The sequence below is a fragment of the Heteronotia binoei genome, chromosome 19, assembly GCF_032191835.1.
Source record: "Heteronotia binoei isolate CCM8104 ecotype False Entrance Well chromosome 19, APGP_CSIRO_Hbin_v1, whole genome shotgun sequence".
NCBI lineage: Eukaryota > Metazoa > Chordata > Lepidosauria > Squamata > Gekkonidae > Heteronotia > Heteronotia binoei.
In genome coordinates, this window is record NC_083241.1 from 30,234,601 (window position 1) to 30,262,472 (window position 27,872).

Here is a 27,872-nt window from a genome sequence, read left to right on the forward strand (position 1 = left end):
CACTTAGTTTATGGCAGGGGTGTCAAACATGTGGCCCAGATGCTGAATCAGGTCCCTGGAGGGCTCCTATCAGGCCCCTGAGCAACTGGCTCTTCTCTGCTTCCTTCTCCCTCTCTCTTGCTTCCTTCTGCATAACAGCTTGCTTTTCAAGGCTTGCTCAATCACACAGGCGCTACAGAGCAAAACCTCTATTTACTCCATTGGCTGAGGCTCCTCTCTTGGGAAGGAGGGGGGGTAGGCAGAGCTTGCTTTGCCTCTCAATTGCACAGTACAGCTACTGAGTCAAGCCTCTCTTCCTTCTGTTGGTTGAGGCTCCCTCCCTCCTGGTCCTCTGGGGAAGGAAGGAAAGTGCCAGAGCTTATTTATTTATTTATTACTTTAAATTTCTATCCCACCCTCTCCGCAAGCAGACTCAGGGCGGCTAACAACATACATTTTTACAATTTAACCAATTTACAATTTAACCAAGTGGGCTTCCTTTGCCCACTTCCCTAGATCTCATGGGAGAAATACAAAGTAAGCACCTTTAAGACCAATGAGTGCTGATGTAATAAACATGTTTTATTTTAAGAGTTTTTTTTTAAATCTTCAATTGTGTTTGTGTCCTTCATAAAGTTTCTATCTTTGCTACCTAGTCTTAAATAGGTACGCCCCAGGCCAACATGGCCCAGTCTGACATGGCCTGGCCCAACAAGGTCTCATTTATGTTAGATCCAGCCCTCATAACAAATTAGTTTGACACCCCTGGTTTATGGTGTTTTAATGTCTCTTTTCATGATGATGATGATATTGGATGGTATTGTGTGTAATGTAATCAGAAGATCCAAACGTTGTTTGGCAGCTAGAAGTTCTAGTTCTTTTAGTGTTATGAACCACTAGGTGGCGAGCTAGACTTGTTTTTAAGGCAAGAGACATTTCAGAGGTGGTTTGCCATTGCCTACCTCAGCATCACGGATATGGTATTCCTTGGAGGTCTCCCATTCAAATAGTAGCCAAGGCTGACCTTTCTTAGCTTCCGAGATCTGATGAGATCAGGCTAGCCTGGGCTATCCAGGTGAGGACTCTCACTGTAATTACGAGACTTTTAAAAATCAGATGATGGCTGAGTATATTCATATTTTAATATGAATATACTCATAAGATGGTAGAATACTGTTAAAATTCCTTGCAAACAAAAAACCAGGTGTGGCTCAGTGGTAGAACATCTGCTTGGCATGCGGAAGATCCCAGGTTCAGTCCCTGCCATCTCCAGTTCAAAGAACCAAGCAGCAAGTGATGTGAAAAACCTCTGCCTGAGACCCTTGGAGAGCTGCTTCCAGTCTGAGTAGAAAATACCAACTTTGATTGACCAAAAAGGTACACAACAAACAAGGTGCACAACAGTGCACAACAGACAAGGGAAAGGGGAAGACTGCTTTGCTTTGCTACGTTAATTTTCTGTTTGCCGAGTGCACACAAAAGCTTATATCCTGAATAAACCTTTGTTGGCTTAAAGGTGCCACTGGACTCAAACTTTGTTCTACATATAAAGGTGGAGTATAAATGAATCAAGTAAGATAAATACAAACTACTTGTGTTCAACCATAACATGAGCAAAGGCCTCCAGGTGGGAGCTGCGGAGCCGGGAATTGCAGCTCATCTCCAGGCTACAGAGATGAGTTCCCCTGGAGAAAATGAATACTTTGGAGGGTGAACTCTGTGATATTGGGCCCCACCGGGACCCCTGCCCTCCCCAGGCTCCATCCCCAAATCTCCAGGCTGGGACCTTTTGGATCTGACAACCCTTCCTGGCTACCCTACTACCTGAGCCTGGAAACCCTACCTGAGCCTAGAAACCCTATCTGGCTCCCCTACCTGAGCCTGGAAACCCTACCTGGCTCCCCTACCTGAGCCTGGCAACCCTACCTGGCCCCCCTACCTGAGCCTGGAAACCCTACCTGGCTCCCCTACCTGAACCTGGCAACCCTACCTGGCTCCCCTACCTGAGCCTGGAAACCCTACCTGGCTCCCCTATCTGAACCTGGCAACCCTATCTAGCTCCCCTACCTGAGCCTGGCAACCCTACCTGGCCCCCCCTACCTGAGCCTGGCAACCCTACCTGGCTACCCTACTACCTGAGCCTGGAAACCATACCTGAGCCTAGAAACCCTACCTGGCTCCCCTACCTGAGCCTGGCAACCCTACCTGGCCCCCCTACCTGAACCTGGCCCCCCTACCTGAGCCTGGCAACCCTACCTGGCTACCCTACTACCTGAGCCTGGAAACCATACCTGAGCCTAGAAACCCTACCTGGCCCCCCTACCTGAACCTGGCAACCCTACCTGGTCCCCCTACCTGAGCCTGGCAACCCTCCCTGGCTACCCTAACCTGAGCCTACGTCATCCCAGCCAAGGCCAGGCAGGAGGCCCGCCAGGGAGGGGCGCGTGTGGACTTGAGACCCTGCGGGGATGGGCGGAGGTGGGGGTCGAGACCTCCCCTCCTCGGGCGGCACCTGGACTCCGGCCTCGGGGCTAAAGTTCCCCGCCGAGGCGGAGGGCGGCGAGAGAGCGGCGGTGGCGGCGGCGGGGCGCTGAAGGCCGGGTTGGGCAGCAGCGCTGAGAGTCGCAAAGGAGCAATGGCGGCGGCCGAGGAGAGCAACCTGTCGGTGGTGGTGCACAAAGCCGGCGACTTGCGCTTGGTGAGGCTCGGCGCCGCCCCGCAGGCTCGCCTCAGGAAAGCGGCGCGGGAGAGGGAAGCAGAGGGCGGCCCTGAGGGGGCTACCCGGGCTGGGGGAGCGGGGCTGAGCGGAGGCAAATAGAAAGCGGGCTGTGAAGTCGTGAAACGGGGCTGCTGCATAGGGTTGCCAAGTCCAATTAAAGAAATATCTGGGGACTTTGGAGGTGGAACCAGGAGACATGGGGTGCGTGTGTGTGTGTGTGTGGAGCCAGGGGCAAGGGTGTGACAAGCATCATTGAACTCCAAAGGGAGTTCTGGCCATCACATTGAAAGGGGCCACACACCTTTTAAATGCCTTCCTTCCATAGGAAATAATGAAGGATAGGGGCACCTTCTTTTGGGGCTCATAGAATTGGACCCCCTGGTCCAATCTTTTTGAAACTGGGGGAGTATTTTGGGGAGAGGCACTGGATGCAATAATGAAAATATGGCGCCTCTACCTAAAAAAAACAGCTCCCCCCAAAGCCCCAGATACCCACGGATCAATTCTCCATTATTTCCTATGGGAATAAGTCCATAGGGAATAATGGAGTGCCCAGCAGACATTTCATTCCTTCCCTCCCATCTGATGACCCTGAAGCAGGGGAGGGCCTCCAAATTGGGGGATCCTCTGCCCCCACCTGGGGATTGGCAACCCTAGCTGCATAAGGTTGCCAACTCCAGGTGGGGAGGTTGCTGGAGATGTGGGGGCAGAGCCTGAGGAGCAGTGTTCCCTCTAAGCTGCAGAGTGTTGTGAGCAAAAATTCTGCTTTGTGAGCTACTGGCATTAAAGTTGTGAGCGCCTGCATAAATCAGCATGCTATGAGGCCTTCCTGCCTGAGCTAAGACAAAAATGTGAGCTGGAGGCAAAAAAAATTGTGAGCTAGCTCATGTTAACTCAGCTTAGAGGAAAGACTGCTGAGGAGGGCAAGGGTTTTTTTTTGGTGGGGGGGTTAGATAAGTGTTGTGATTAAGGTTGCCAAACTCCAGGTTGGGAAATACCTGGAGGTTTGGAGTGGAGCCTAAAGCGGGTGGGGTTTGGTAAGAGGAGAGGCTTCAATGGAGTAGTTATTTATTTCCATTTCCAATTTTATTCTATACTTTATGCTCCCAGACCTACAGGTCATAAGCAAACAAATTCAGTAGTCCAGTAGGACAGAATACTACAGTTCAGATATACAGTCAAAATGCTAAGTACAGAAAATAAAATTACCATTAAGAAAAGAAGTGATTAAAAACCATAGATAAAACTTTTACCAGTGGGATATTATGTCATAGAGTCCACCTTCTCTGGCAGCCCTTTTTCCAGGTGAACTGATCTCAGTTGTAATCCCAGGAGATCTCCAGCCATCATTTGGATCTGCAGCAATTGCCAAGTGATATTATTTACCTTCACACCAGGAAAACGTTTCAGCTGCCCATTTCCACACATTAAAGCTCCCCCTAAAGGGACAGTTTTTCCTCCTGGCCAGTTGGCAATCATAGTTTTGCCAACTCTGGTTTGAGAAATTCTTGGAGATTTGAGTTGCAGAACCTTGGGAATGGATTTTTGTTTCTCTTAGAATCTATGTTATGTCATAGAATCTGCACTCCAAAATTTCCATTTCTTCCCAGGGAAACTGATGTATGTATTTTGGAGATCATATACAATGCTGAGAGATCTCCGAGTCCTACCTCGGAATTAGTAACTCTAGCATGGAGTCCACCCTCCGAAACAGCCATTTTCTCCAGAATTGATCCCCGCAGTCTGGAGACCAGTTGTAATTCCAGGGGTTCAGGGCCCATCTGGAGGCTGGCAACCCTGTTTATTAGGTTGAGGAAATGGGTTGCTAACCTCAAACCCCCCCTTCCCCACATACACACACATTTCTTCCATGGCATGGAAAATTCCACCTGCTAATAGAAGTTTCAGGCTGGGTAGCCCTGTGAGGCTGTAGCAGGTAGAACTCAAATCAAGCCCAGTAGCACCTGAAAGACAAACACAATTTTTTCCAGGGTATAATAAACGTTCGTGAGTCAGCGCTCACTCAAATCTGAAAATGTGAGCCACTGATTCACAAAAGCTTACTCCTTGGACAACTTGGTGATTTAAGATCTGTGCAAAAGCCAGGTGGGTGGTGGTGGTGGTTCTTTTTCTGTTGAATTGGCAAACCTGTGGGCAACCAGGAGTCATGTTTCCTAGTAAAAAGCATGGGCTGGATAATGTGCATGACCCTTTTTTACATTTTGTGTGGGAAATGTGAACACTGGCTGCATGCAGCCATAGGTATGTTTCCAAGGGACAAAGGTTGCAATGCTTCAAAGGTTACAATGGTAAAGATATTTTCCTGGGATTAAGTCCCTTTGAATAGGATGGGACTTGCTTAGTGTACACCTGTTTAGGATTGCTCCCAAACTTTGTTTTTTGTTGTTATATATAATTTTTAAAAATTAACTAACAACAAGCTCTTGTAGCCAATACCATACCTCCCAAAGCGTTTGAAACTTGCCCTTAACCTGTAGCAAGCACTTCACTTTTCAATATCTGTAAATTGTTTCTCTCCTGCAGGGTGAGGATTGCTAAACCGAGTGTGCCTTTTTGTGAAGTTTTTGAATTTGGAAATTGTTTAGAGAGGATTCAAAAGTAAATGGTGGTTAGAACAGAGGTCAGGGTGAGTCATTTGACTGGATTGGCTAAGGGTGTTTGCTTTTCTAGCTTTGTCAAAATGGGATTTCCTCCCCCCACAACTGAAGTAGGAGCACAGTCAAAGGATTGTTCTCGACACACGCACACCCACACACCAGCCCCTTTCTGTTCATGTTATCAGGCCTTTTTGGGTAGAAAAAGCCCAACAGGAACTCATTTGCATCTTAGGCCACACCCTGTGATGCCTAACCAGCAGGAACAGTGTTCCTGTGCGTTCCTGCTAAAAAAAAAAAAAGCCCTGCGTGTTATAAATTTGTCTAGGCATCCAAATTCAGATAAGAGCTTTCTATAATTTAAGCTCCCCCCCCCCCATCAGCTGGTGGTAGAAAGTGCCACCAACTCACTGTTGACTTATGGCAACTCCATGGGGTTTTCAAGGCAAGAGATATTCAGAAGTGGTTGTCATTGCCCGCTTCTGCTTCACAACCCTGGCATTCCTTGGTGGTCTCCCATCTCTGATGTGTGTGTCTTTAAATAGGAGGGTCTTCATTCCACTGTTATGTATATAACTTGTTTAGAGTGGGATGGTTACAGCACTCTCTGGCTGCACGTAGTTTGTTGTCGGCTCTCCTTTGTGGTGTTTCGTCTTTGCTCATAAAGCTGTTCTGTAAACAACAACTTGGCGATGTTGTTAGTGGTTCTTGGGTGCCAGACACTACATGGTGTCAGCAGTGGGATGGATGAATACTACCCAGGGCCAACCCTGCTTAACTTGCAAGATCTGACAAGATCAGGCTATCCCCAGGGTCGCTAAGCAGATGTAGGCAATGCAGAACTACCTCTGAATGGCCTCTTGCCTTGAAAACTTCCTAGATAACCCTGACCTGAATGGCCCAGGTGAGGCCAGTTTTGTCAGATCCTGGAAGCTAAGCAGGGTTGGCTCTGGGTTAGTACTTGGATGGGAGACCACGGAGGATGGTCAGTGGCACTATGCGGAGGCAGGCAATAGCAAACCACTCTGCTTATTTGTTGCCTTGAAAACCCAGTGGGGTCCCTTGTGACAGTGTGCAAGCTTTTGAGCTCGCCAGAACTATGCGCCAGGTTGGATGTTACAAACATTTATTTTATTCTAAGGATGGAGAGAGGGAGTGGATGTCTCGGACCATGATCTTAAGACTCAGTCTGGCATCCCATGTCAAATGCTGAGGAGGAATACAGATTTAAAATGGTGCTTGTGTTGGGTTGCACCCAGGCCTCAGATTCAGCAGGAGCTCACAGGAGCACGGCTCCTGAACCATTCTGAGGGTTCCCCCTCTTCCTCCCCACCTACCTTGTCCATTGAATTTTAGGTGCAGCTACATAACAATCCCTGGATTAGGAGAGCAGGCAGCCAACCAGCCACCAGGAGCCTTGCTGCACCGCCAGCAACCCTCATTAACCCCTGGAGAAGGCCACACCGCCCTTTCTCCACTTCTTATGTGATTTTGGGCAGCGGGTGGATTGCTGGCCTTTTGACTCTGGGAGCTGGGGGGTAGCCAAGGATCTCTAGCCAGCCCAAGCAGGCCTCCCTCGCCCGGGGCTCTCCTTTCTTGCATCAGGTTGCTTTAGACTGTGGTGGTGGTGGCATAAGAACATAAGAGAAGCCATGTTAGATCAGGCCAATGGCCCATCCAGTCCAACATTCTGTGTCACACAGCGGCCAAATATATATATATATACACACACACACACATATGTTAATAAGTTATGCTAATGAGCTCCCTCACCTATTCTTCTACAAAACGTCCCCTGGTTGCACTCCTCCCTTTGGAAACATAAAGGCCAGTGATAGTCCCTGTGTCAGCTTTCACACAAGCTGAATCTTGTCCCTTCTGTTTCCTTACAGGAAAACCGGCCGGTACCTGAACCAGGTCCCAACGGTAGGTCTGTGTGGATTAGTTGCTCTTTCAGTTTGTGGATCCTTTGAATGCGTTTTACGTTTATGGTTACGTGAGTCATTGTGAAGGCAGGCTCCCAAATCATTCAGATTCGCTTCATACTCTGTCCCCTTACTCAAAACTCATTTGCTTAATTCATTCGTACCTTGCCTTTCTCCCCAGTGGGGACCCAAAGTGGCTTGCCCTCCTCCCCTCCATTTTACCCTCATCACAACCCTGCGAAGCCAGGGAGGCTGAGAGTCACCCAGCGAGCTTCCATGGCAGGAATGGGGATTCGCAGGGCTTTTTTTGTAGAAAAAGCCCAGCAAAAAACTCGTTTGCATATTAGGCCACACCCCCTGATGCCACCAGTTCACACAGGGCTTTTTTTGCAGAAAAAGACCAGCAGGAACTAATTTGCATATCCAGACCAGCCAGAACTGTGTTCTTGCTAAAAAAAAAAAGCCCTAATACTAGTCCAAGTCCCCTGATACTAGTCCAACTCTCTTAACCACTACACCAGGGGTGTCGAACTCATTTGTTATGAGGGCCAGATCTGACATAAATGAGACCTTGTTGGGCCGGGCCATGTCTGTCGTAAAATGGAATGCCAGCTAGCAGAGATATCAACTTTATAAAGGACACAGACAAATTTAAAAGCTTAAAATAAAGCATGCTTAAAACATTAGCACTCATTGGTCTTTAAGGTGCTTTCTTTGTATCCAGGGAACTGGGCAAAGGAAGCTCTGGGTCTTTCCTTCCTTCCCTCTGGGACCAGAAGAGAAGGAAGAGAGGCTCGGCTCAGTAGCTCTACTGTGCGATTGAGAGAGCCTGGCAAAGCAAGCTATCCCTCCCCCCCCAAGGGAGGAGCCTCGGCCAATGGAGAAAATAAAGGCTTTGCTCTGCAGCTCCTGTGCGATTGAGCAAGCCTGGCAAAGCAAGCTGTGATGCAGAAGGAAGAGAGGGAGAAGGAAACAGATGACAGCCAGTTGCTCAGGGGCCTGATAGGAGCCCTCCGGCGGCCTGATTTGGCCCCTGGGCCACATGTTTGACACCCTTGCACTACTGGCTCTCCTATAGCATTTACTGTTCTATCAGCATGAATGAGTCAATGAAAGCCATACGCGTGAATCATTTCAATTCTTGAGTTTTCCATTCCCTCCCTGAGGCACTAAATTTCTTATGCAGGCATATTTTTCAAGGGAAATTTCCTTGTCAGAGACTGTGCTGATGTTGCATTTGGAAAGTTTTTCTGCTTCTTTGTGTATACATTAGCATCATGAGGTCCCATAGAATCTCTATCTGGCTGCCCCCGCGAGAGGCTTGCCAACCACCAGGTGGGGGACGGGGAGTGCTCCCAGAATTACAAGTGGTCTCCAGACTCCAGAGGTCTGTTCCGCTGGAGAAATGGCAACTTCAGAGTGTGGACTAAGAACCGAAGAACATAAGAGAAGCCATGTTGGATCAGACCAATGGCCCATCCAGTCCAACACCCTGTGTCACACAGTGGCCAAAACCCAGGGGCCATCAGGAGGTCCACCAGTGGGGCCAGGACACTAGAAGCCCTCCACTGTGCCCTCCCCAACCACCAGGAATACAGAGCATCCTGCCCCAGACAGAGAGTTCCAACGATACACTGGCTAATAGCCACTGATGGACCCCTGCTCTTATCGAACCCCATCTTTGCTGAGTTTCCTCCTGTTGTATACTTAGCAGAGTCAAAAGCAGCACAGCACATAAGTTTGTTTAGCTTGCGTTTACTAAAAATAGGGAAGGGTTACATAGACTGAAAATAATAACATCCCAACTATCTAAGCTCCATCTTGGTTCTTGGTCTGAGCAAACACATGTAGGTGTGTGAAAACAAAGGAGATAAAGTTTACCCTAAAGCCCTCACCTTATTGGTGGTAAAAACTGTGCCTGACACCTGATTGGTTCCAAGCTAGCTCACTAGCATTAGCATACATAAACAAATGAAAACAAAGCAGGAGTCAAGCATCACTTTTAAGACCAACAAACTTTTATTCAAAATGTAAGCTTTCGTGTGCGTGCACACTTCTTCAGATGAGGAATGAGGTGCAGTAAGCAGAGCTACATATAGCTTGTGGGGTTTAGAATGCAAAGCGGTGCAAAGTTAAAATCCAATAGCAGAACAGTAAAATTAACAAATTCAGAAAACCTTTGATCTGGGTTGCATTAGCTTGAGAAACCAATAAAAAAGTAACATGTCAGAATGTGAGAATGTCTGTTAATTATTCTATTGCTAATAAGCCTGGGTCAAAATATGGGCATTTCCTTCCCAGAAGTTAACTCTTTCAGGACAGAATGGAATCTCCCCAAACTTCACACTCCCCAGCTACCCTCCCCACCAAAAAAAAATCTCCAGGAATTTGCCAGGCTAAAGTTGGCTACCTTACTCCATGACCAAATAAACAGTATCTTGTTGCTTTCATAGGCACAGAAGGTAATCGCAGCCATCGTCTAGGTCTCTCCGCTTTGGAACTTGCACTGTGTATAGGAGCAGACCACTGACCACTCACCTGTGCTAGGGTCGCCAAGTCCTATCTGAGAAATACTTGAAGATTTTGTGGGGAGGGGGTGGAGCTTGGGGAGGGCAGAGTTTGGTGAGAGGAAGGACCTCTGAAGTGTAGAATACTATATAGCATCCACAGTAGCCTTTTTTCTCCAAGTGGACAAATCTCCACTGTCTAGTGATCAGTGATAATTCTGGGAAATCTCCAGGCCTCACCTAGAGGTGGACAACTCCACACATGAGCAGTTAACTAAAGAGGCTTTTCTGGCTTTGGTAACGTTTGCATTGGGTCTCCAGTGATGGAAGGAGCAGTGAGTTATATGCAGGGGTGGAATTCTAGCAGGGGATCCTTTTCATATTAGGCCAAACACCCCTGATGTAGCCAGTCCTCCAAGAGCTTACAAAAAAGAGCCTTGTAAGCTCTTGGAGGATTGGCTACATCAGGGGGTATGGCCTAATATGCAAAGGAGCTCCTGCTAGAATTCCACCCCTGGCTATATGTGTGTGTTATGAACTAGGGAAATGGTAGTTTTATGACAGGGCAGGGCTCAGAAGTGCTTGCTTACTTTCTCTTTGAGAAGGTTCAAACTCCAGTGATTCTGCAGAGAGCAAAGGAAGAGAGAGCCAGATGTGATATGTTTCAGAAGTCAACAGAGATGGGTTTAGGCGTAGGGCAGGACGCCAAGTAAGGTGATCAATGGAAGTAAAAGAGTGACAGGTTTGCATTGCCACATGTTGAAGAGAGAGAACAGAGAGAGTTACAAGGTCCTTGCAGTTTCAGATTTGAGTGCAGTTGTACCTTAGAGACCAACAATATATTTGAAGTACAAACTTTCAAAGAGTCAGAATTCCCTTCATCTTTTGACTTGGACTCCCCAAAACCTATCCCCCCGGCCTGATCTGGTTGGTCTCTCAGGTACTACTGGACTCAAACCGAGCTTCTCCTGCAGCCAAAATGGCTATGCCATGTTTTGCCAGAGACTTGGAGAATACATTTAAAGTTAAAGTTGCTTGCTTTCCAGCTCTCTCCTTCCTTCCTTCCTTCCTTCCTTCCTTCCTTCCTTCCTTCCTTCCTTCCTTCCTTCCTTCCTTCCTTCCTTCCTTCCTTCCTTCCTTCCTTCCTTCCTTCCTTCCTTCCTTCCTTCCTTCCTTCCTTCCTTCCTTCCTTCCTTTGCCAGTTTGGTATAGTGGTTAAGTGTGCAGACTCTTATCTGGGTGAACTGGGTTTGATTTCCCCACTCCTCCACTTGCTGCTGCTGGAATGGCCTTGGGTCAGCCATCGTTATCACAGAGCTTGTCCTTGAAAGGGCAGCTTCTGGGAGAACTCTCTCAGCCCCACCCACCTCACAGGGTGTTTGTTGTTGGGGAAGAAGGTAAAGGAGATTGTGAGCCGCTCTGAGACTCTTCAGTGGAGGGGGGAATATAAATCCAATGTCTTCTTCCTTCCTTCCTTCCTTCCTGCAACTTGCAGCAGATCACACCGTTAAAAATAATGCGTGGTGGAAATCATTCAGTGAAAAATGCACTAAACTGGGTTACAAAACTGGATCGTGCAATGAAGGAGGTGTGTGTATGTGTACACGCACGTGTGCGCGTGCACACACACATACATTGACCAAAGCAATGAATGCATGCGGTATGCAATGTGCTGGTGATTTCGGTGCCTCTGTAATCATTAGACAGGCTTATGAGTAAGTCAAGGGTTCTCAAACTCCTTGAGCCTGTGGGCACACTTGGAATTCTGACATGGCTTTGGTGGGCGTAGCGACAAAATATCTGCCACATAGGGTTGCCAGCTCCATGTTGGGAAATACCTGGAGATGTCGGGGGTAGGGTCTGAGAAGGGCAGGGTTTGTGGAGGAGAGGGACCCTCAATGGGGTACAATGCCATAGAGTCCACCTTCCAGAGCTGCCGTTTCCTCCTGGGGAACTGATCCTCTGTCGTCGGGAGATCGACTGTAATCCCAGGAGCCAGCCACAAAACGATTGCCACAGCTTCACTGCAGTAACACAGTATAGATTCTTGTGCTGTGGTGGCAGCTGCTGCCAAAGCAACATTTTAAAAAAATTGTACAGCCAATCAGAAGCCTTGCTGGGCAAAAAGCCCTACCTGCCCCCCTACTTCTTAAAACATTTGATGGGCACTAGAAAATGTCGGTGGGCATCATGGTGCCCATGGGCACCGTGTTGAGCATGCCTGACTGTAAGTATTGTGGTTGCCCAGGACAGAACTGCTCTCTCGCTCTCTTTCCCTCATCAGCTTTCTTCTCACCTTGATCAGTGCAGTGCTTGACAGTTGTGGAGGGGAGGTGTGCAGGTGCTTCCTTCAGTAATTTCAAAAGGAATAGATCTTGCCTACAGAATGCATCAGCCGTAGCCACAAGTGTAAAGACAGGGCTTGCCTGTAGCTATGTGGTTACACTGACTGCAAGCTCAAAGATAGCGAGCAGGTAAACTTAATTGCAGTTGTAACTTGGCAGGTAACCTGCCGGGGCTTGCCGTGACCATGAGCCAAAGGACCAGGAATCTTGATAGGATTTAGCTAAAGCTTCAGATATGCTGAAATTGGATATCCTATCTCTGAAATGTTCTAGAAGGCAAAGGGAAACTGTCAAGTTTTTTTTTTTTTAAAGCAGGAACGGACAGGAACCCAGTTCCAGCTGGCTTGGCATCAGGGGGTGTGGCCTAATATGCAAATGAATTCCTGCTGAGCTTTTTGTACTAAAAAGCCCTGTGTGAAACAATGCTGATGTCAGAGGTGTGGCCTAATATGCAAATGAATTCCTGCTGGGCTTTTCCTACCAAAACTGTCAGAAAAATATTCATTTGGCATATTTAAATGTAACCTATTTAAATACCCTGCATTCTCTGAAGTCCTTATAGTTGCAGGTTCCAGGTTTTGCCCTGTGGGAAATAACGCTTTCTGCTCTGTTTCTTTTCTGCCAGAGGTGCTTTTGAAGATGCATTCTGTCGGAATCTGCGGTTCCGATGTACACTATTGGCAGCGTGGGCGGATCGGGGACTTTGTGGTGAAGAGCCCAATGGTGGTGGGCCACGAGGCGTCAGGAACCGTTGTCAAAGTGGGCTCTTCTGTAACCACGCTGAAGAAAGGTGTGTTGAGGCCAGGAATGGGCTGGGACCCCACAACAGTTCTGCAGCTAGCTATGTAATTCATTATCATATGGCATTGTGTGTAGTATAGCCAGAAGATCTGAAAATGGTCTGGAAGTTCTAGCTTTTTTGCGGTGAGCGAGACCCATTTCAGGGGCGAGAGAGCTCTTTAAGAGCTGTGACTGACCCAAGGTCATCCAGCTGACTTTGTGTGGAAGAGTGGGGAATGGCATCCAGTTCTCCACATCAGAGTCTGCCGCTCTTAATCACTACACCACGCCGGCTCCCAGTTGATTTAAGAGTCCATCGCAAAGGCAAGCCTTCACATATTGACACCTTTAAAGCCCTGTATGACCTGAGACCAACATACCTTAAGGACCGCCTTCTCCTGTACAAACTGACCCATTCACTCAGCTCATCCTCAGAGGTCCTGCTTTGGTTGCCAGAGAGATGGCAAGCTGAGAAAGGGCCTTCTTTGTCATGGCACCAAAACTTTGGAACTCCCTTCCAAGGCGATTTGTCCGTCTTCCTCTATTGGTGTCTTTTGCCAGCAGGTGAAGGCCTTTTGGTTTCATCTGGCATACCCCTAATAACAATATTGGTCCTCCTTCTAGTGCTCTGCATTTACATGCTTTTAATTGAATTTTAATAGAAGTATGTTAAAACACCAAGGGTCAAACTGTTGATCTGTACTTAGGATTCCAGATTTGGCCCTGAGAATGCAGAGTCAGGCAGCTTTGATATGGACTGGAGACATGGGGCTGGGAAAGGGCTTTTAAAATTCTCCCACCCTGTCGTTGCACTGTTTCTCCAATCAGAAATGCATCTCTCCCATCCCCTGGCTTTCTTCAGTCCTGGTTCTATAAGAAAGGCATAGTATGCATACCTGCCTTATTTCCCAGCTCTCGCTTAATAGAGATCCATTTTCCATTGGAGAAACGGCACAAGGACATAGCTGCATTTTTGTGCACAATAACACATGCAGAGTTCCAGTCACAGAGCTCTTAAATTAACATGTAGTTTGAGTTCAAATTGTATTCCACCAGTCTCTGTTTGTCTGAAGTGCTGGGTGCATGTTGTGCCGTGGTTTCTGGCTTCAGCACCCTGCTTCTTCACCTTCCTTGGAACTGCACATAAATGCTTTTTACATCCCAGTTTGCCCAGTCATTGATCTTGCTACATTCATGATCTTTTTTTCCTCCCAGGTGACCGAGTAGCCATAGAGCCTGGGGTTCCCCGAGAAAAAGACGAGTTTTGCAAAACTGGGCGGTACAACCTGTCTCCATCCATCTTTTTCTGCGCAACTCCCCCCGATGATGGGAACTTGTGCCGTTATTACACGCACGATGCCAACTTTTGCTACAAGTGAGTTGCAAGTGTCTGTTGGCGGGTGCTTTTGTGTGGAGAGGAGCTAGCCGAACTGAATTTCTCCCATGGGTAGTTAAGAAGAGCCAGTGGTCCATCTTGTCCAGCATCCTGTCTCACACAGTGGCCAACCAGTTCCTCTGGAGGGCCAATAACAGGGCATAGAGGCTGAGGCCTTCATAAGAACATCAGAAGAGCCCTGCTGGATCAGACCAGTGGTCCATCTAGTCCACCATCCCCTCTCACACAGTGGCCAGCCAGTTCCTCTGGAGGGCCAACAACAGGGCTTAGAGGCTGAGGCCTTCATAAGAACATCAGAAGAGCCCAGCTGGATCAGACCAGTGGTTCATCTAGTCCAGCATCCCCTCTCCCACAGTGGCCAACCAGTTCCTTTGGAGGGCCAACAACAGAGCATAGAGGATGAGACATTCACTTCAGAAGAGCCTTGCTGGATCAGACCAGTGGTCCATCCAGTCCAGCATCCTGTTTCACACAGGGGTCAACCAGTTCCTCTGGAGGGCCAACAACAGAGCATAGAGGCTGAGGCCTTCATAAGAACATCAGAAGAGCCCTGCTGGATCAGACCAGTGGTCCATCTTGTCCAGCATCCTGTCTCACACAGTGGCCAACCAGTTCCTCTGGAGGGCCAATAACAGAGCATAGAGGCTGAGGCCTTCATAAGAACATCAGAAGAGCCCTGCTGGATCAGACCAGTGGTCCATCTTGTCCAGCATCCCGTCTCACACAGTGGCCAACCAGTTCCTCTGGACAGCCAACAGCGGGACAGAGGCCAATGCCTTCCCCTACTATGGCCTCCTAGCTCTGGGATTCAGAGGCTTAGGACCTCTGAATGTAGAAGCTCCCCTCTGTCACCCACTGATAAACTAATCCTCCATAAATCTATCTAATCTGCTCTGAAAGCTGTTTGTTCCTGTGGCCATCACTACATCATTGGGCAGCAAATGCCACCTTTTAGTCACTCTGTGTTTAAAGCATAGATAAAACTTTGCAGGTCTTAAAGGTGCCACTGGACTCAATCTGCGTAAAGAAGTATTTCCTTTTGTCCGTCCTGAACCTGCTTCCCATCTGCTGCACTGCATGCCCTCGAGTTCTAGTCTTTTGGGAGAGAGAGAAAAATTTGTCAGCTCTCTCTACCCCATAAGAGCCCCGTGGTGCAGAGTGTTAAAGCTGCAGTACTGCAGTCCTAAGCTCTGCTCACGACCTGAGTTCGATCCCCGGTGGAAGCTGGGCTTTCAGGTAGCTGGCTCGAGGTTGACTCAGCCTTCCATCCTTCCGAGGTCGGTCAAATGAGTACCCAGCTTGCTGGGGGGAAAGTGTAGGTGACTGGGGAAGGCATTGGCAAACCACCCCGTAAAAAGTCTGCCGTGAAAACATTGTGAAAGCGACGTCACCCCAGAGTCGGAAACGACTGGTGCTTGCACAGGGGACCTTTCCTTTCCTTTCCTCTACCCCATACAATGATTTTATAAACCTCTATCATATCCCTCCTCACCCCTTTAGTCAAATGCCTAATAAAGGGTTCAGTAATCATATCCCCCCTTAGTCCCGTATCCCCCCCTTTTAAGATCTGGACTCTTCAGCCTTTCCTCCTAGGGAAGGAGCTCCAACCCCCTTTTCATCTTGGGCTGCCCTCCTCTGTTAGTTAGGATATCACCACACTTGCTATCATGAAGCTGTATGGTGCAGGATCTCACCTAATTTGACAAACCAGTTGGGAAATAATGTTACATTTTAAAACATGAAGAGTCAGAGTAAAAAGAGTGGAAAGTAAAAGGACATTGGACAATGTTTGATAATGATTAAGTTTTAGAAGAAGAATATAAGTTTTTGTTTTAATACTTAAGGGTACCTTTAAATATTAGCATTATAAGTAAATAACACCGGAGGGGGTCAAGTAATGGGGGGAGGGGTGGGTAAAAAGTAATGGGGTAGATAAAAGAAGTTATTAAGATTTAAGAAATAATTTTGTTACCATATGTTACCAATAGAATTGTTTTAACCAAAAAACATGAAGAGTCAGAGTACTGTAGCATATAAAGGTTTGAATCGCTGTTCTGCCATGACAGCTTATTAGGTGACCTTGGGCCACTCACGCACCCTACCTTACAGGGTTGTTGTGAGGGTAAAATGGAGGCGATGAGAACGATGTAAGCTGCTTTGAGTCCCCACTGAGGAGAAACGTGGGATATAAATAAAGTAATATGTAAATAAATTAATGGAACTTTATATTTTTACTTTTTAGAAATTAGATTTAGCAGAGACACATATACAGTACAAAAATATTAAGTACAGACCAGGCCAGTATTCCAGCCTGAGATGTCGTGCCTGGCACAACTATCGAATTAAAAGCAGTTGATAGGAAAAGTGTATTCAGAGGCTAATATCAAAAGCTGTCCGTGTAAATCTGCATTATCTGGCTCTGGCTTTCATGCCACACTGTGAACAAACTGTGCATGTGGATTTCATCGTGTACAAATAAATTTTCAAAGAACTAATACATGACAGTACTTTCCCCATTGTAGACCTAAGTACAGCAGTTATTTTACCCGTGAGTATTTTGAACCAGATCTTGGTACTTAACAGTGCAATCCTAAACAGTTAACAGTGCAATCCTAAACAGTTAACAGTGCAATCCTAAACAGAGTCATCCCCTTCTAAGACAATGGATTTAGGAGAGCAAAGCTTTTTGTGGGGTTGCACTGTTTTTCTCCTACGTATGTTAATGTCTCTGCAGTGACTAGTGAGTTACCTCTAACATGTTTACCAACAGCTGAAATTTGGAAATTTCATTTCCCCATGTTTCTATGCTTATTTTGGGGTTGACAGGGCAACCCCCCCCCCCAACCACTGGCAGAGGAGGGGGGGAGTAGAGTTGTCAGAAAACTCCTGGACATCTGGGGATAGAACCTGTGGAGAGCAGGGACCCTCAGTGGGGTACAGTGTCCTAGAGTCCATCCTCCCAAGCATCCATTTTCTCCAAGGGAACTGATCTCTGTGGCATGAAGAGGAGCTGCAGTTCTGGGGGATCCCCAGGTCCCTCCTGAAAACTGGCATCTATAGCCAGTTTGGTGTAGTGGTTAAGTGCATGGACTCTTATCTGGGAGAACCAGGTTTGATTCCCCACTCCTCCACTTGCATCTGCTGGAATGGCCTTGGGTCAGCCATAGCTCTGGCAGAGGTTGTCCTTGAAAGGGCAGCTGCTGTGAGAGCCCTCTCAGCCCCACCCACCTCACAGGGTGTCTGTTGTGGGGGGGAGAAGATAAAGGAGATTGTAAGCCGCTCTGAGTCTCTGATTCAGAGAGAAGGGCAGAGTATAAATCTGCAATTCTTCTTCTTCTTCTAGCTCATTTTTCAATTGGTTTTTGCTCTTACGGATGGTATACAAGAGTTCCTGCCCATTTTCCTGATTCCCCCATTAAATTGTAAATTGCTTGGGTGGTTCAGAAAAATCCTTGCAGTTGTATTGTTCAGGAAATCACTGAGAACAGTGGCCTGCAACCTGGAAGTAGTCTCCAGTCCACAGAAGATTATATAAATAAATGAAGGCTCATACTACAGTATATTCATATTCAAGGTGCCACAAGATTCTTATTTTGGCTTACCCCCCTTAAACTCCTAGGACTGTTCAGTGTCAGATAAAGCTGCGTGCCACAGAGTGTTGCAATGGATGGGCCATTGGCCTGATCCAGCACGGCTTCTCTTCGGTTCTTATGTCAGAAGGTGCAGGTACAGCAGACAGATCTCTGTGAAAATTACTGGCCAATTTGGAACCAAGGAAGTAGTTTTGTCACTGTACTGAATTAGCTGGTGGAGTTTACTGTGGCAAGCGGTTCTGAAGAGTAACGGTGGACGTAGGTTTAGAAAGGATTAGGCCACTGGGCATGAGAGTCATTCTCACTCACAAGGTGTTACTAAACCTCTAATTGCTGGAAATGAATGACAGGATGGTGGATCATTGCCTTGAGGTTTTCTCATCTGCTTACTGAGAAACACCCAGCATTAGTTAACGTGGGAAGAACCTCCTCTCTAAAAAGAAAGCTGAGTCAGATTGTTGGACCAAGAAGTAGATTACAGCAGCTAACGTTAACAAGGGAGATATCGAGCAGGTTGCATTGGGTCTTTAAGATTAACATTAAGAACACTTCCTGGCTGTCTTAGACATATGGTCGTCACACTTCAACAATTCGATAACTTGCCTGGTTTTAAGATTAATCAGTTCCAGTCTATGTTAAGTGAAGTGTAATGTGCCACCTGAACTTTCCCTAGAAGCTGAAAACGACTAAGCAGAGACTGTTGTACTTTGGTTGTGTTATGAGAAGACAAGAGACACTGGAAAAGGCAATCATGAAGTTGAGGACAACAGGGAGAGAGGAAGATCCACCCAACATGAGGTGGATTGACTGAGTCAAGGAAGCCACAAGGGCCCTCAGTTTGCAGGACCTGAGCAAGGCTGTTAAGGAGACGACGTTTTGGAGGTTGTTAATTCATAGGAGCACCTTAGGTCAGAAGCAGCTTGATGGCACCCAGGGCTTTTGTTGTAGAAAAAGTCCAGCAGGAACTCATTTGCATATTAGGCCACATCTCCAGATGCCACCACTGTTTCACGAAGGACTTTTTTGTAGGGAAAGCCCCAGCAGGAACTCATTTGCATATTAGGCCACACCCCTGACCTCACCATTATTTCGCACTGGGCTTTTTTTGGTAGAAAAAGCCCGGCAGGAATTCATTTGCACATTAGGCCACATCCCCTGACACCAAGTCAGCCGGAACTGTGTTCCTGTCCGTTCCTGCTCAAAAAAAGTCCTGATGGCACCTGACACAGACACACAAAATGTGGGGCCGCATTTCAGTGCAGAGATTGGAATTTTGACCAAATATGAATGGAAAAGTGGGGAGGGGGGGATAACAAATACTTAAATGTCTGCCTGACCTGAGGTGTTTCTTATTTAACTCGAGAGCTATTCATTCAAAAGACACGAGAATTTTAAAAAATGGTCCATTCGAAATCTTCCAGGATTGCAATTAAAAGATGCTATTTAGATTTACATTTCTATCCATCCCTTGTAGTAGAGGGAGAGGAATTAACGATGTCAGTTTGGAATTATTTGCCATCCAGCTATAGAAGTAGTTATGCTATTATGCACTGGAGTGTAGTGTAACTACTCCTAAGGGGAGGGACTGTGGCTCAGTGGTAGAGCATCTGCTTGGTAAGCAGAAGGTCCCAGGTTCAATCCCTGGCATCTCCAAAAAAGGGTCCAGGCAAATAGGTGTGAAAAACCTCAGTTTGAGACCCTGGAGAGCCACTGCCAGTCTGAGAAGACAATACTGACTTTGATGGACCAAGGGTCTGATTCAGTATAAGGCAGCTTCATATGTCCATATGTCCATAAGCATTGCCATCATGCCTGTGTGTTGACTTTGCTCCGTGTTCTCTTTCTTCACTGTAGGCTTCCAGAAAATGTCACCTTTGAGGAGGGCGCTCTGATTGAGCCTCTGTCCGTGGGAATCCATGCCTGCAGAAGAGCTGGGGTGACCCTTGGAAGCAAAGTCTTCATTTGTGGTGCTGGTATGAAGCCATTGCTTTGTGTGCTTTTGAGCCCGCCCTCCACCCCAAGCCAGATGTCTGCCTTTCAGGCCAATGGATGGTCCAAATACCTCTCTCTGGAGGGGATGCTGGAAATGGCTTTCTTGGGGAAAGCAGTTCCTGTTTTGCACATAATGCTTCTTGTGTGGACCGCTGCATCCATGCTCCACTGTGCTACCCAGATTCTGATGTAGACAGAATAGAGGGTCTGTTATGGATGGGATAGAGACACATGGCGGCAATAAGAACAGAAGAGAAGCTCTGTTGAATCAGGCCAGTGGCCCATCCAGTCCAACACTCTGTCACACAGGGGCCAAAGCCTAGGTGCAATCAGGAGGTCCACCAGCGGGGCCATAAGAACATAAGACAAACCCTGTTGGATCAGGCCAATGACCCATCCAGTCCAACACTCTGCATCAAACACTGACCAAAACCCAGGTGCCATCAGGAGGTCCACCAGCAGGGCCAGAACCCCAGAAGCCCTCCCGCTCTTGCCCCCCAAGCACCAAGAATATAGAGCATCACTGCCCCAGACAGACTGTTCCATTTATACCTTATGGCTTATAGCCACACATGGACTTCTGCTCCATATGTTTATCCAGTCCCCACTTGAAGCTGCCTATGCTTGTAACCTCTGCCACTTTCTACAGCAGTGAATTCCACACGTTCATTACTCAGTTCTTGTTGTGTGCAGTTCCAAACTGTTTAGCTGGAACAGCAGTTGCTTGTGATGGGTGATATCCCTGTGCTTGGTATGATGCTTGCAAGAGGCCCCCATGATATTGGCATAGGTAACTAACCGCTCTATGCCCATAACTGCATAGTCTTCCACATAACATGTAGCCTGATATGTCCCTTGACCCAATTAAGGAACACACGACAGGTCCTGTTGAGAGAAACTTTTTTTAAAAAAAGGTTTTATTAATAAGGATCAGGGCTTTTTTTTTTTGTAGAGGGAATTCTTTTGCATATTAGGCCACACACCCCTGATGTAGCCAGTCCTCCTGGAGCTTACAGTATGTCCTATACGAAGAGCCCTGTAAGCTCCTGGAGGATTGGCTACACCAGGGGTGTGTGGCTTAATATGCAAAGGAGTGCCTGCTACAAAAAAAGCCCTGATAAGGAAGATTTGGTCCGTAGAGCAGAAGGGCTCCAGCAAGCCAAGAGTCTTCAGAGAATACAAAATTGACCAAGGGGTCTTGTACCCTTTGTGACATAAGCAAGAGTGAGTTAAAACATGCATCATTGGATGACAGATAGCAGAATGCATGAGATGGCAAGTCTACATTGGTGAATTCAGTAAATTGGGATGCATTACAGAAGATTAGCAACAGTTTACGTTTCAAAAGATACGTCATTTCTTGTGCAATTAAAACCATCCTTGTTCTAAACGCATGTCCTTTCTCAAGGATCTAGTTGCCATTCTTGAGGTTCGTCATGTGAATGTTATGTACTGTTCTGCCGTGTGCCCTAATTGCTCCAAGTGAGCGGGGGTGTTGCAACTGTTATGCTGGGTGAAGCTGTTTGGAGCTGTCTCTGAAACAAGAGACCTTGGCAGAAATAACTTTCGATTTCAGGCAGCAGAGAGATACAGGAGTAAATATTAAATGCAAAGAATACATGTAATACATGCAAGGAATACATGGAGAGCCAGTTTGGTGTAGTGGTTAAGTGTGCGGACTCTTATCTGGGAGAACCGGGTTTGATTCCCCACTCCTCCACTTGCACCTGCTAGCATGGCCTTGGGTCAGCCATAGCTCTGGCAGAGGTTGTCCTTGAAAGGGCAGCTGTTGTGAGAGCCCTCTCCAGCCCCACCCACCTCACAGGGTGTCTATTGTGGGGGAGGAAGGTAGAGGAGATTGTGAGCCGCTCTGAGACTCTTCGGAGTGGAGGGCAGGATATAAATCCAATGTCTTCTTCTTCTAATTCTATGTTCTAATCCATTCTCTAACTAATATAAAAGTGTATCAAGACCCATGCATCCCACAATAGTGTGACATTTGAGTCAGTGTTCCCAAGTGATCTTCCAGCTGCCACCACAGCTGGATCTTTCCTTGCTAGGCTAAAATTTACCTCCCTCCTCTTTTCCTCTCATTTTCGGGCCTCTTGCCTATTCATACATCACAGATTGCCTCCTAGGGCAAATAATGTTGAACTCATTTGTTATGAGGGCCAGATCTGACATAAATGAAATCTTGTCAGGCTGGGCCACATATGTCATTAAATGTAGTGCCAGGTAGCTGAGATATAAACTTTATAAAGGACACAGACAAACACAGTTAAAGATTTTGTATTTCTCCTGTGTGATTGAGGGAACTGGGCAAAGGAAGCTCTGGCTCTTTCCCTCCCTCCCCAGGGGATGAGGAGGGGGTGGGGCCTCGGCCTATAGAATGAAAAAAGGCTTGGCTCAGTATCTCTGCTGTGCAATGGCGAAAACCTGGCAAAGCAAACTATCCTCCCCTCGCAAGGGAGGAGCCTCAGCCAATGGAGAAAATGGAGGTTTTGCTCTGTAGCTCCCATGTGATTGAGCAAGCCTGGCAAAGCAGGCTGTGACATAGAAGGAAGCAAGAGAGAGGGAGAAGGAAGCAGACTTGCTTGCGGGTCTGATAGGGACCCTCCAAGGGCCTGATGCGTCCCTCGGGCTGCACGTTTGACACCCCTGTCCTTGGGTGTTTTTATTATTTATTATTTTCCTGCTTTTCTTTCAGGACCGATTGGACTTGTGACTTTGCTTATCGCTAAAGTCATGGGAGCTTCACAAGCGGTGATCACCGGTAAGCTGGCCTTCTGGCTTTTCGGTCCCTGTGTCTGTTCTGCAGGTTTACATGAGAATAAGTACTTGTGTTCTCGGGGCATTTGAGAAGCTGCCGCAACACACAGAGAAAGTCTTAACGTGCTGAACAGCTGCTGAAGTTGGTTTCTGGTTCCTTTGGAAAAAGGAGAAGCAGTTAAGGAAGAAATACTGGGGGGCGGGGGGGTTACTCCAAGAATTTCTGTGCATGCAGATCACTGGAGTAAGGCACTTTTATGGCCCATCCCAGAAATGTGTGAGAAATTTCCTCCCAGGAGAATAACTTCTAAGCTATATATTGGATGCTGATTTCCATTTCTCTTCAGATTGCTCTGCGCCACTAGTTTTGTGTCAATGCCAGGACAAATCCCTGATCATTCTTGGTGGGTGACCCAAGTACTTTCAGATCTTTTTAAAATTTGTATTATTATTTTATTGGGTTTTTTTTAAAATTAGGGATACGGAAAGAGGAAAAAGGAAATGGCAAAGTTACTTAAAAGATTCTAAAATATTTACTATTAAGGACATTCAAAACTATAAGTGATGTATAAATACGTAGAGCATTTATGGTAGATATAAAGCGTGTTCAAAAACTTTCTCAACCTATGTATTACAATTCTGTAGTCATCCCTACAGCAGAAATGGAGAGGGAGATAAAAATAAAATGAAATAAAACATATTTTAATTCTGTTTCATTACACCCATACACTTTAAACCCTGTTCATTAAAAATATAGTACATTAATAGTAATAATTCAATCATCTTCAAACATAAACATTTGATTTTAGCATAACATTGATACTGTTTTCCTGCAGATTGAACCATGTTAATTCCTGAATGATTTCAAAATAATATAATACTTAGCTTCAGTTCTTGTTCTTCGTCAAAACAGACAACAAAGAGCTGTGTGGCCTGTTTCGTCCAGTGCATAAGGTGTGACAACTAGGGTAGAATATGCCTCCTTAAAACAGGGGTCCCCAACCTTTTGAGCTTGCGAGCACTTTTAGAATTCTAGTACAGCATGGCGGGCCAAACCACAAAATGGCTGCGCTGGGAGGTGCAGCCAGCCACCGCACAGCTGTCACAGCTTACCTTCAGTCATATAGTTAAGATCTTTGTGCTGTGGTGGCAGTTACTGCCAGAGCAGCATTTTCAAAAATTTGAAATTTCCAATGGCTTATCAGGAGCCTTGCTGGGCAAAAAGCTTTACCTAGAGACAGCCAGTTTGGTGCAGTGGTTAAGTGTGTGAACTTATCTGGGAGAACCGGGTTTGATTCCCCACTCCTCCACTTGCAGCTGCTGGCAGGGCCTTGGTTCAGCCATAGCTCTCACAGAGCTGTCCTTGAAAGGGCAACTTCTGTGAGAGGTCTCTCACCCCACCCACCTCACAGGGTGTCTGTTGTGGGGTGAAGAGATTGTAAATTGCTCTAAGACTCTGATTCAGGGAGAAGGGCAGGGTGTAAATCTGCAGTCTTCTTCTTCTAGCCTCACTCACTTGTCTAAAAACACCTGGCGGACACCAGAAAAAGCTATTTCCAAAATGCCCACAAACTCAGGAGCTCTAGGAGCTGATTTGCAGCCAACCACCATATAGAAAACTACGAGAGAAAGTTTGGCCCTTTTTATGTAGGAGAGCTCTACATAGATGGGAATCTTTCATACTGTTCTTACTCTCCCCCTGAAGTGCCCTTTACTCTCACTCCTAAAGGGCTTTCTGACCCTGGAATGTGTAGCTTGGCTTCTACCTTTGAGTCCCAATCTGCAGGGCCTTAAGGGGGCCTCCAGCTGAAGTCTCAAGAGTGACTCATACAGCACAACTTACCTTTTTTTTTTTGTAGCTGCAATTATGAACTTGACTCCTTCAAGTTCATAATTGCAGTGTCCCAGCCTATGAGCTGTGGGGTTTCATATCCCAACTTTCAGCAGAAGTTCGAAGTGAAAGCTTTTGTCTTTGTTTCCTGTGGCACCATGTTGGAGACATGCCTTACAAATATATCGTTTTCTATGCAGAGGATGTTTTGAATATGGAGAATAAACATTCAACCACCTGAGCCTTATTGACAGTCAGCAGTGGTAGAGCCCAGACACAGGATTTAATGCCCTCAGATTTAAATTGCATGATGAGAAAGTAGTGTTTTTGGATGGGGATTGTGGCATCGTTCCCCATGCATTCTGCAAAAGATGTTTGCAGGGAGCGCTGGACAGGGGTGAAATTCTAGCAGGAGCTCCTTTGCATATTAGACCACACGCTCCTGATGCAACCAATCCTCCAAGAGCTTACCAAAAAGAGCCTTGTAAGCTCTTGGAGGATTGGCTACATTAGGGGCGTGTGGCCTAATATGCAAAGGAGCTCCTGCTAGAATTCCACCCCAGGCGCTGGATACGATATCACTTCTGTTCTGATTGGTTTCTACAGCTTTTGACGCTTGTATTTTTCTCACACAGATTTATCTGCTTCCCGCCTGGAAAAGGCTAAGGAACTCGGGGCCGACTGCACTGTCAAGGTTCAGAATGAGAGCCCTCGAGAGTTGGCAGATAAGGTGAAAGACATGCTTGGTTGCATGCCTGAGATAACGATGGAGTGCAGCGGGGCTGAGCCCTCCATTCAGGCAGCGATATATGTGAGTCTCTCTCAGTTCCTGGGTAGACCTGGGCTGGCTGTTGCTCTCATGAACCAAAAAGGTTAACATCAAACCAAGTTGTATGCTGTGGACCTGTCACTCTGTGGGGATTAGAACTCGAGTCTCCCCGACCCCAGTCCAGCACTGGAACCTCGGTGGTGGTGGTGGTGGTGGTGGAAGGTGCTATCAAGTTGCAGTTGACTTTTGGTGACCCCCATGGGGCTTTTAAGGTAGGAGACAAACAGAGATGGTTTGCCATTGCCAGCCTCTGCATAGCAACTGTGGGTTTCCTTGGTGGTCTCCCATCCAGGTAGTGACCAGGATCTCCCCTGCTTAACTTCCAGGATCTGATGAGACTGTGATCTCTTGAGCTATTCAGGTGAACCTGAACCTCTGCACCAATGTTCCCTCTAAGCTGCAGAGTCTTGTGAACAAAAATTCTACCTTGTGAGCTACAAGCATTAAAGTTGTGAGCGCCTGCATAAATTGGTGTTCTCTGGGGTCATCCTTCCTGAGCTAAGACAAAAAGGTGTGAGCTGGAAGCTAAAAATCTGTGAGCTAGCTCATGCTGACGCAGCTTAGAGGGAACACTGCTCTCCACCCACCCTACTTTTTAGTAGTTAACATTAAAACCAGAAGAGAATGAAAGAGATTCTTGGCTCATGAAAGCTCAACATTTGGAGATCCACAAATGGAAAAACAACACTACTGTCTGAGTCCAAACTGACTCACACATTCCACAAAGACCTTCACATATGCCTAGTGTTGGCATGCTGGTCAGTTGGCTGCCTGTGGCTCTTGCTACTATTCACAAGATTGCTTTCTTCAACGAAAGATCTCTGGTGTTAGTATGGTTGCCAAGTCCTCTTCATCCTCTGCCAGGGGACATTTGCGTGCATGATGCGCGCGCATGCAATGAAATGACGTCATTAAGAAGTGATGTCATAAAAATGGCAGCACCCATGCGAGGCCACTCTAGGCGTTTCCAGGAAAACTCTATGTACCTATTGTACCATAGAGTTTTATGTCCCACATGGCTAGAGTGTCTGAGGAAAACCATAGAGTTTTCCTGGAAATGCCTAGAGCGGCACCACAGGGCTGCTGCCATTTTGATGACATCACTTCCAAGTGACATCATCATGCCAGCGATGCGGGGGAGATTCCCCGCCCGGACCGGGGGCTTGGCAGCCCTATGTGTTAGGGTTGCCAGACCCTCCCATGGAGGTAGGGCTCCTTTGCTTCCAGGCCCTGCCCCTCAGCCCCCTATCAGCTGGCCAGCAGGAGACTTTCCAGTAAAAAAAGGAAGGCCTTAGGCCACATGGCCAGGCCACATCCTGTGGAAGTGTTGTCATCATTCTGCAATGTGCAGTTCACTCTCTGGTATTTGGGCAAAAACTCCAAGGTGAAAGCTGTTTTTACAATAGAATTTTTGCCCAAATACCAGACTGTTGCCTGGATGTTGCAGTCCAACATGGCTTGGACCTTCCTCTTTCTCCTGTTAACCCCCCAAATCACTCGCTGTTTGCCAGGAGGGACCTGGTGACCCTCTGTGGTATCTTTAGCATTTGTCTTGGTCTGCAGACCTGGGCAGCCTACATGCCTCTTGCATCACTCTCTATTTCCCGTCCCCTTGGTCAGAGATATGCAATTTGGTTTGTCTCTTTCATTTCTCTTCCAGGCAACCCGTTCTGGAGGGACAGTGGTTCTGGTCGGGATGGGTCCCGAAATGGTCACTGTGCCCCTGGTGAGCGCAGCTGTGCGGGAAGTGGACATCAAAGGGATCTTTCGATACTGCAACACGTGAGTATTTATCAGGCGATCTAAAGATGCAAGCAAAACCAAGTAAGAACCAGAGTTTGAAATTGTTAGGGAGAAGTAACCCCAGCTACAGAGTGTTTTCACTATGTCTACTGAATGTCATGAAATGAATAAAATGGATGCAAACAAAATGGTCAGTGTCGGAAGTGACAGAATGGTAGTGATCGGACAGCTGTTTTATTTTGTTCACTGCGGCAGTCCTGCTGTCTATCTGGGCTTATCAGGACAGGCTACTCAGAATGTCAGACTTCTGCAAATCATTCTTTCAATTTTCTTGACAGGTGGCCTATGGCAATCGCCATGCTTGCGTCTAAGAAAGTGAACGTCCAGCCATTGGTGACTCATCGTTTCCCTTTGGAAAAGGCTCTGGAAGCTTTTGAGACCACCAAAAAGTGCATCGGGATAAAAGTCATGCTGAAGTGCGACCCCAGTGACCAGAATCCTTGAAAAATCAGAAGGCAACGTCCCGGTCCCTGTCTGTTCTTACAAGGACAGAGTACACCAAAGGCGAGACTTTACTGTTTAAGGGCTTTTCCCCACCTTAAAATTGCCAGAAATGTGAAAAATTATATGGGAGGTAATCAGTCCAAATTTTCAAACTTTTTAGTCTTGAGTGGATGTTGAAATCAGTAGAAGGTACTTAACAATGACCGACATGGAACAGAAATACATCGAAGAATTGCTCGATTCAACTCTTGCTGGGCTGTACCACTTCAGGTGGTGTGGGGAGCAGCAATCGGTGTGAGCATCCCTCAAAATAACAGACATGTACCCTGGCATGTACCAAACAAA

General features: G+C 46.9%; 1 protein-coding gene across 1 annotated transcript; it reads left to right on the plus strand.

Annotated features, from left to right (window-relative positions):
• Nucleotides 1-2,465: 2,465 nt before the first annotated feature.
• Nucleotides 2,466-27,872, plus strand: SORD (sorbitol dehydrogenase). The gene is made up of 9 exons (XM_060260288.1): nt 2,466-2,677; nt 7,206-7,239; nt 12,716-12,880; nt 14,086-14,245; nt 19,714-19,832; nt 22,559-22,624; nt 25,087-25,262; nt 26,941-27,062; nt 27,362-27,872. The coding sequence occupies exons 1-9, from the start codon at nt 2,615-2,617 to the stop codon at nt 27,525-27,527; spliced, it is 1,071 nt and encodes a 356-aa protein (XP_060116271.1). The 5' UTR covers nt 2,466-2,614; the 3' UTR covers nt 27,528-27,872.

Coding starts and splice junctions, on each gene's coding strand:
- SORD (XM_060260288.1), top strand. CDS start 2,615: ATGGCGGCGGCCGAGGAGAGCAACCTGTCGGTGGTGGTGCACAAAGCC. Junction 2,678..7,205: donor AAGCCGGCGACTTGCGCTTG/GTGAGGCTCGGC, acceptor GTTTCCTTACAG/GAAAACCGGCCGGTACCTGA. Junction 25,263..26,940: donor CCATTCAGGCAGCGATATAT/GTGAGTCTCTCT, acceptor TTTCTCTTCCAG/GCAACCCGTTCTGGAGGGAC.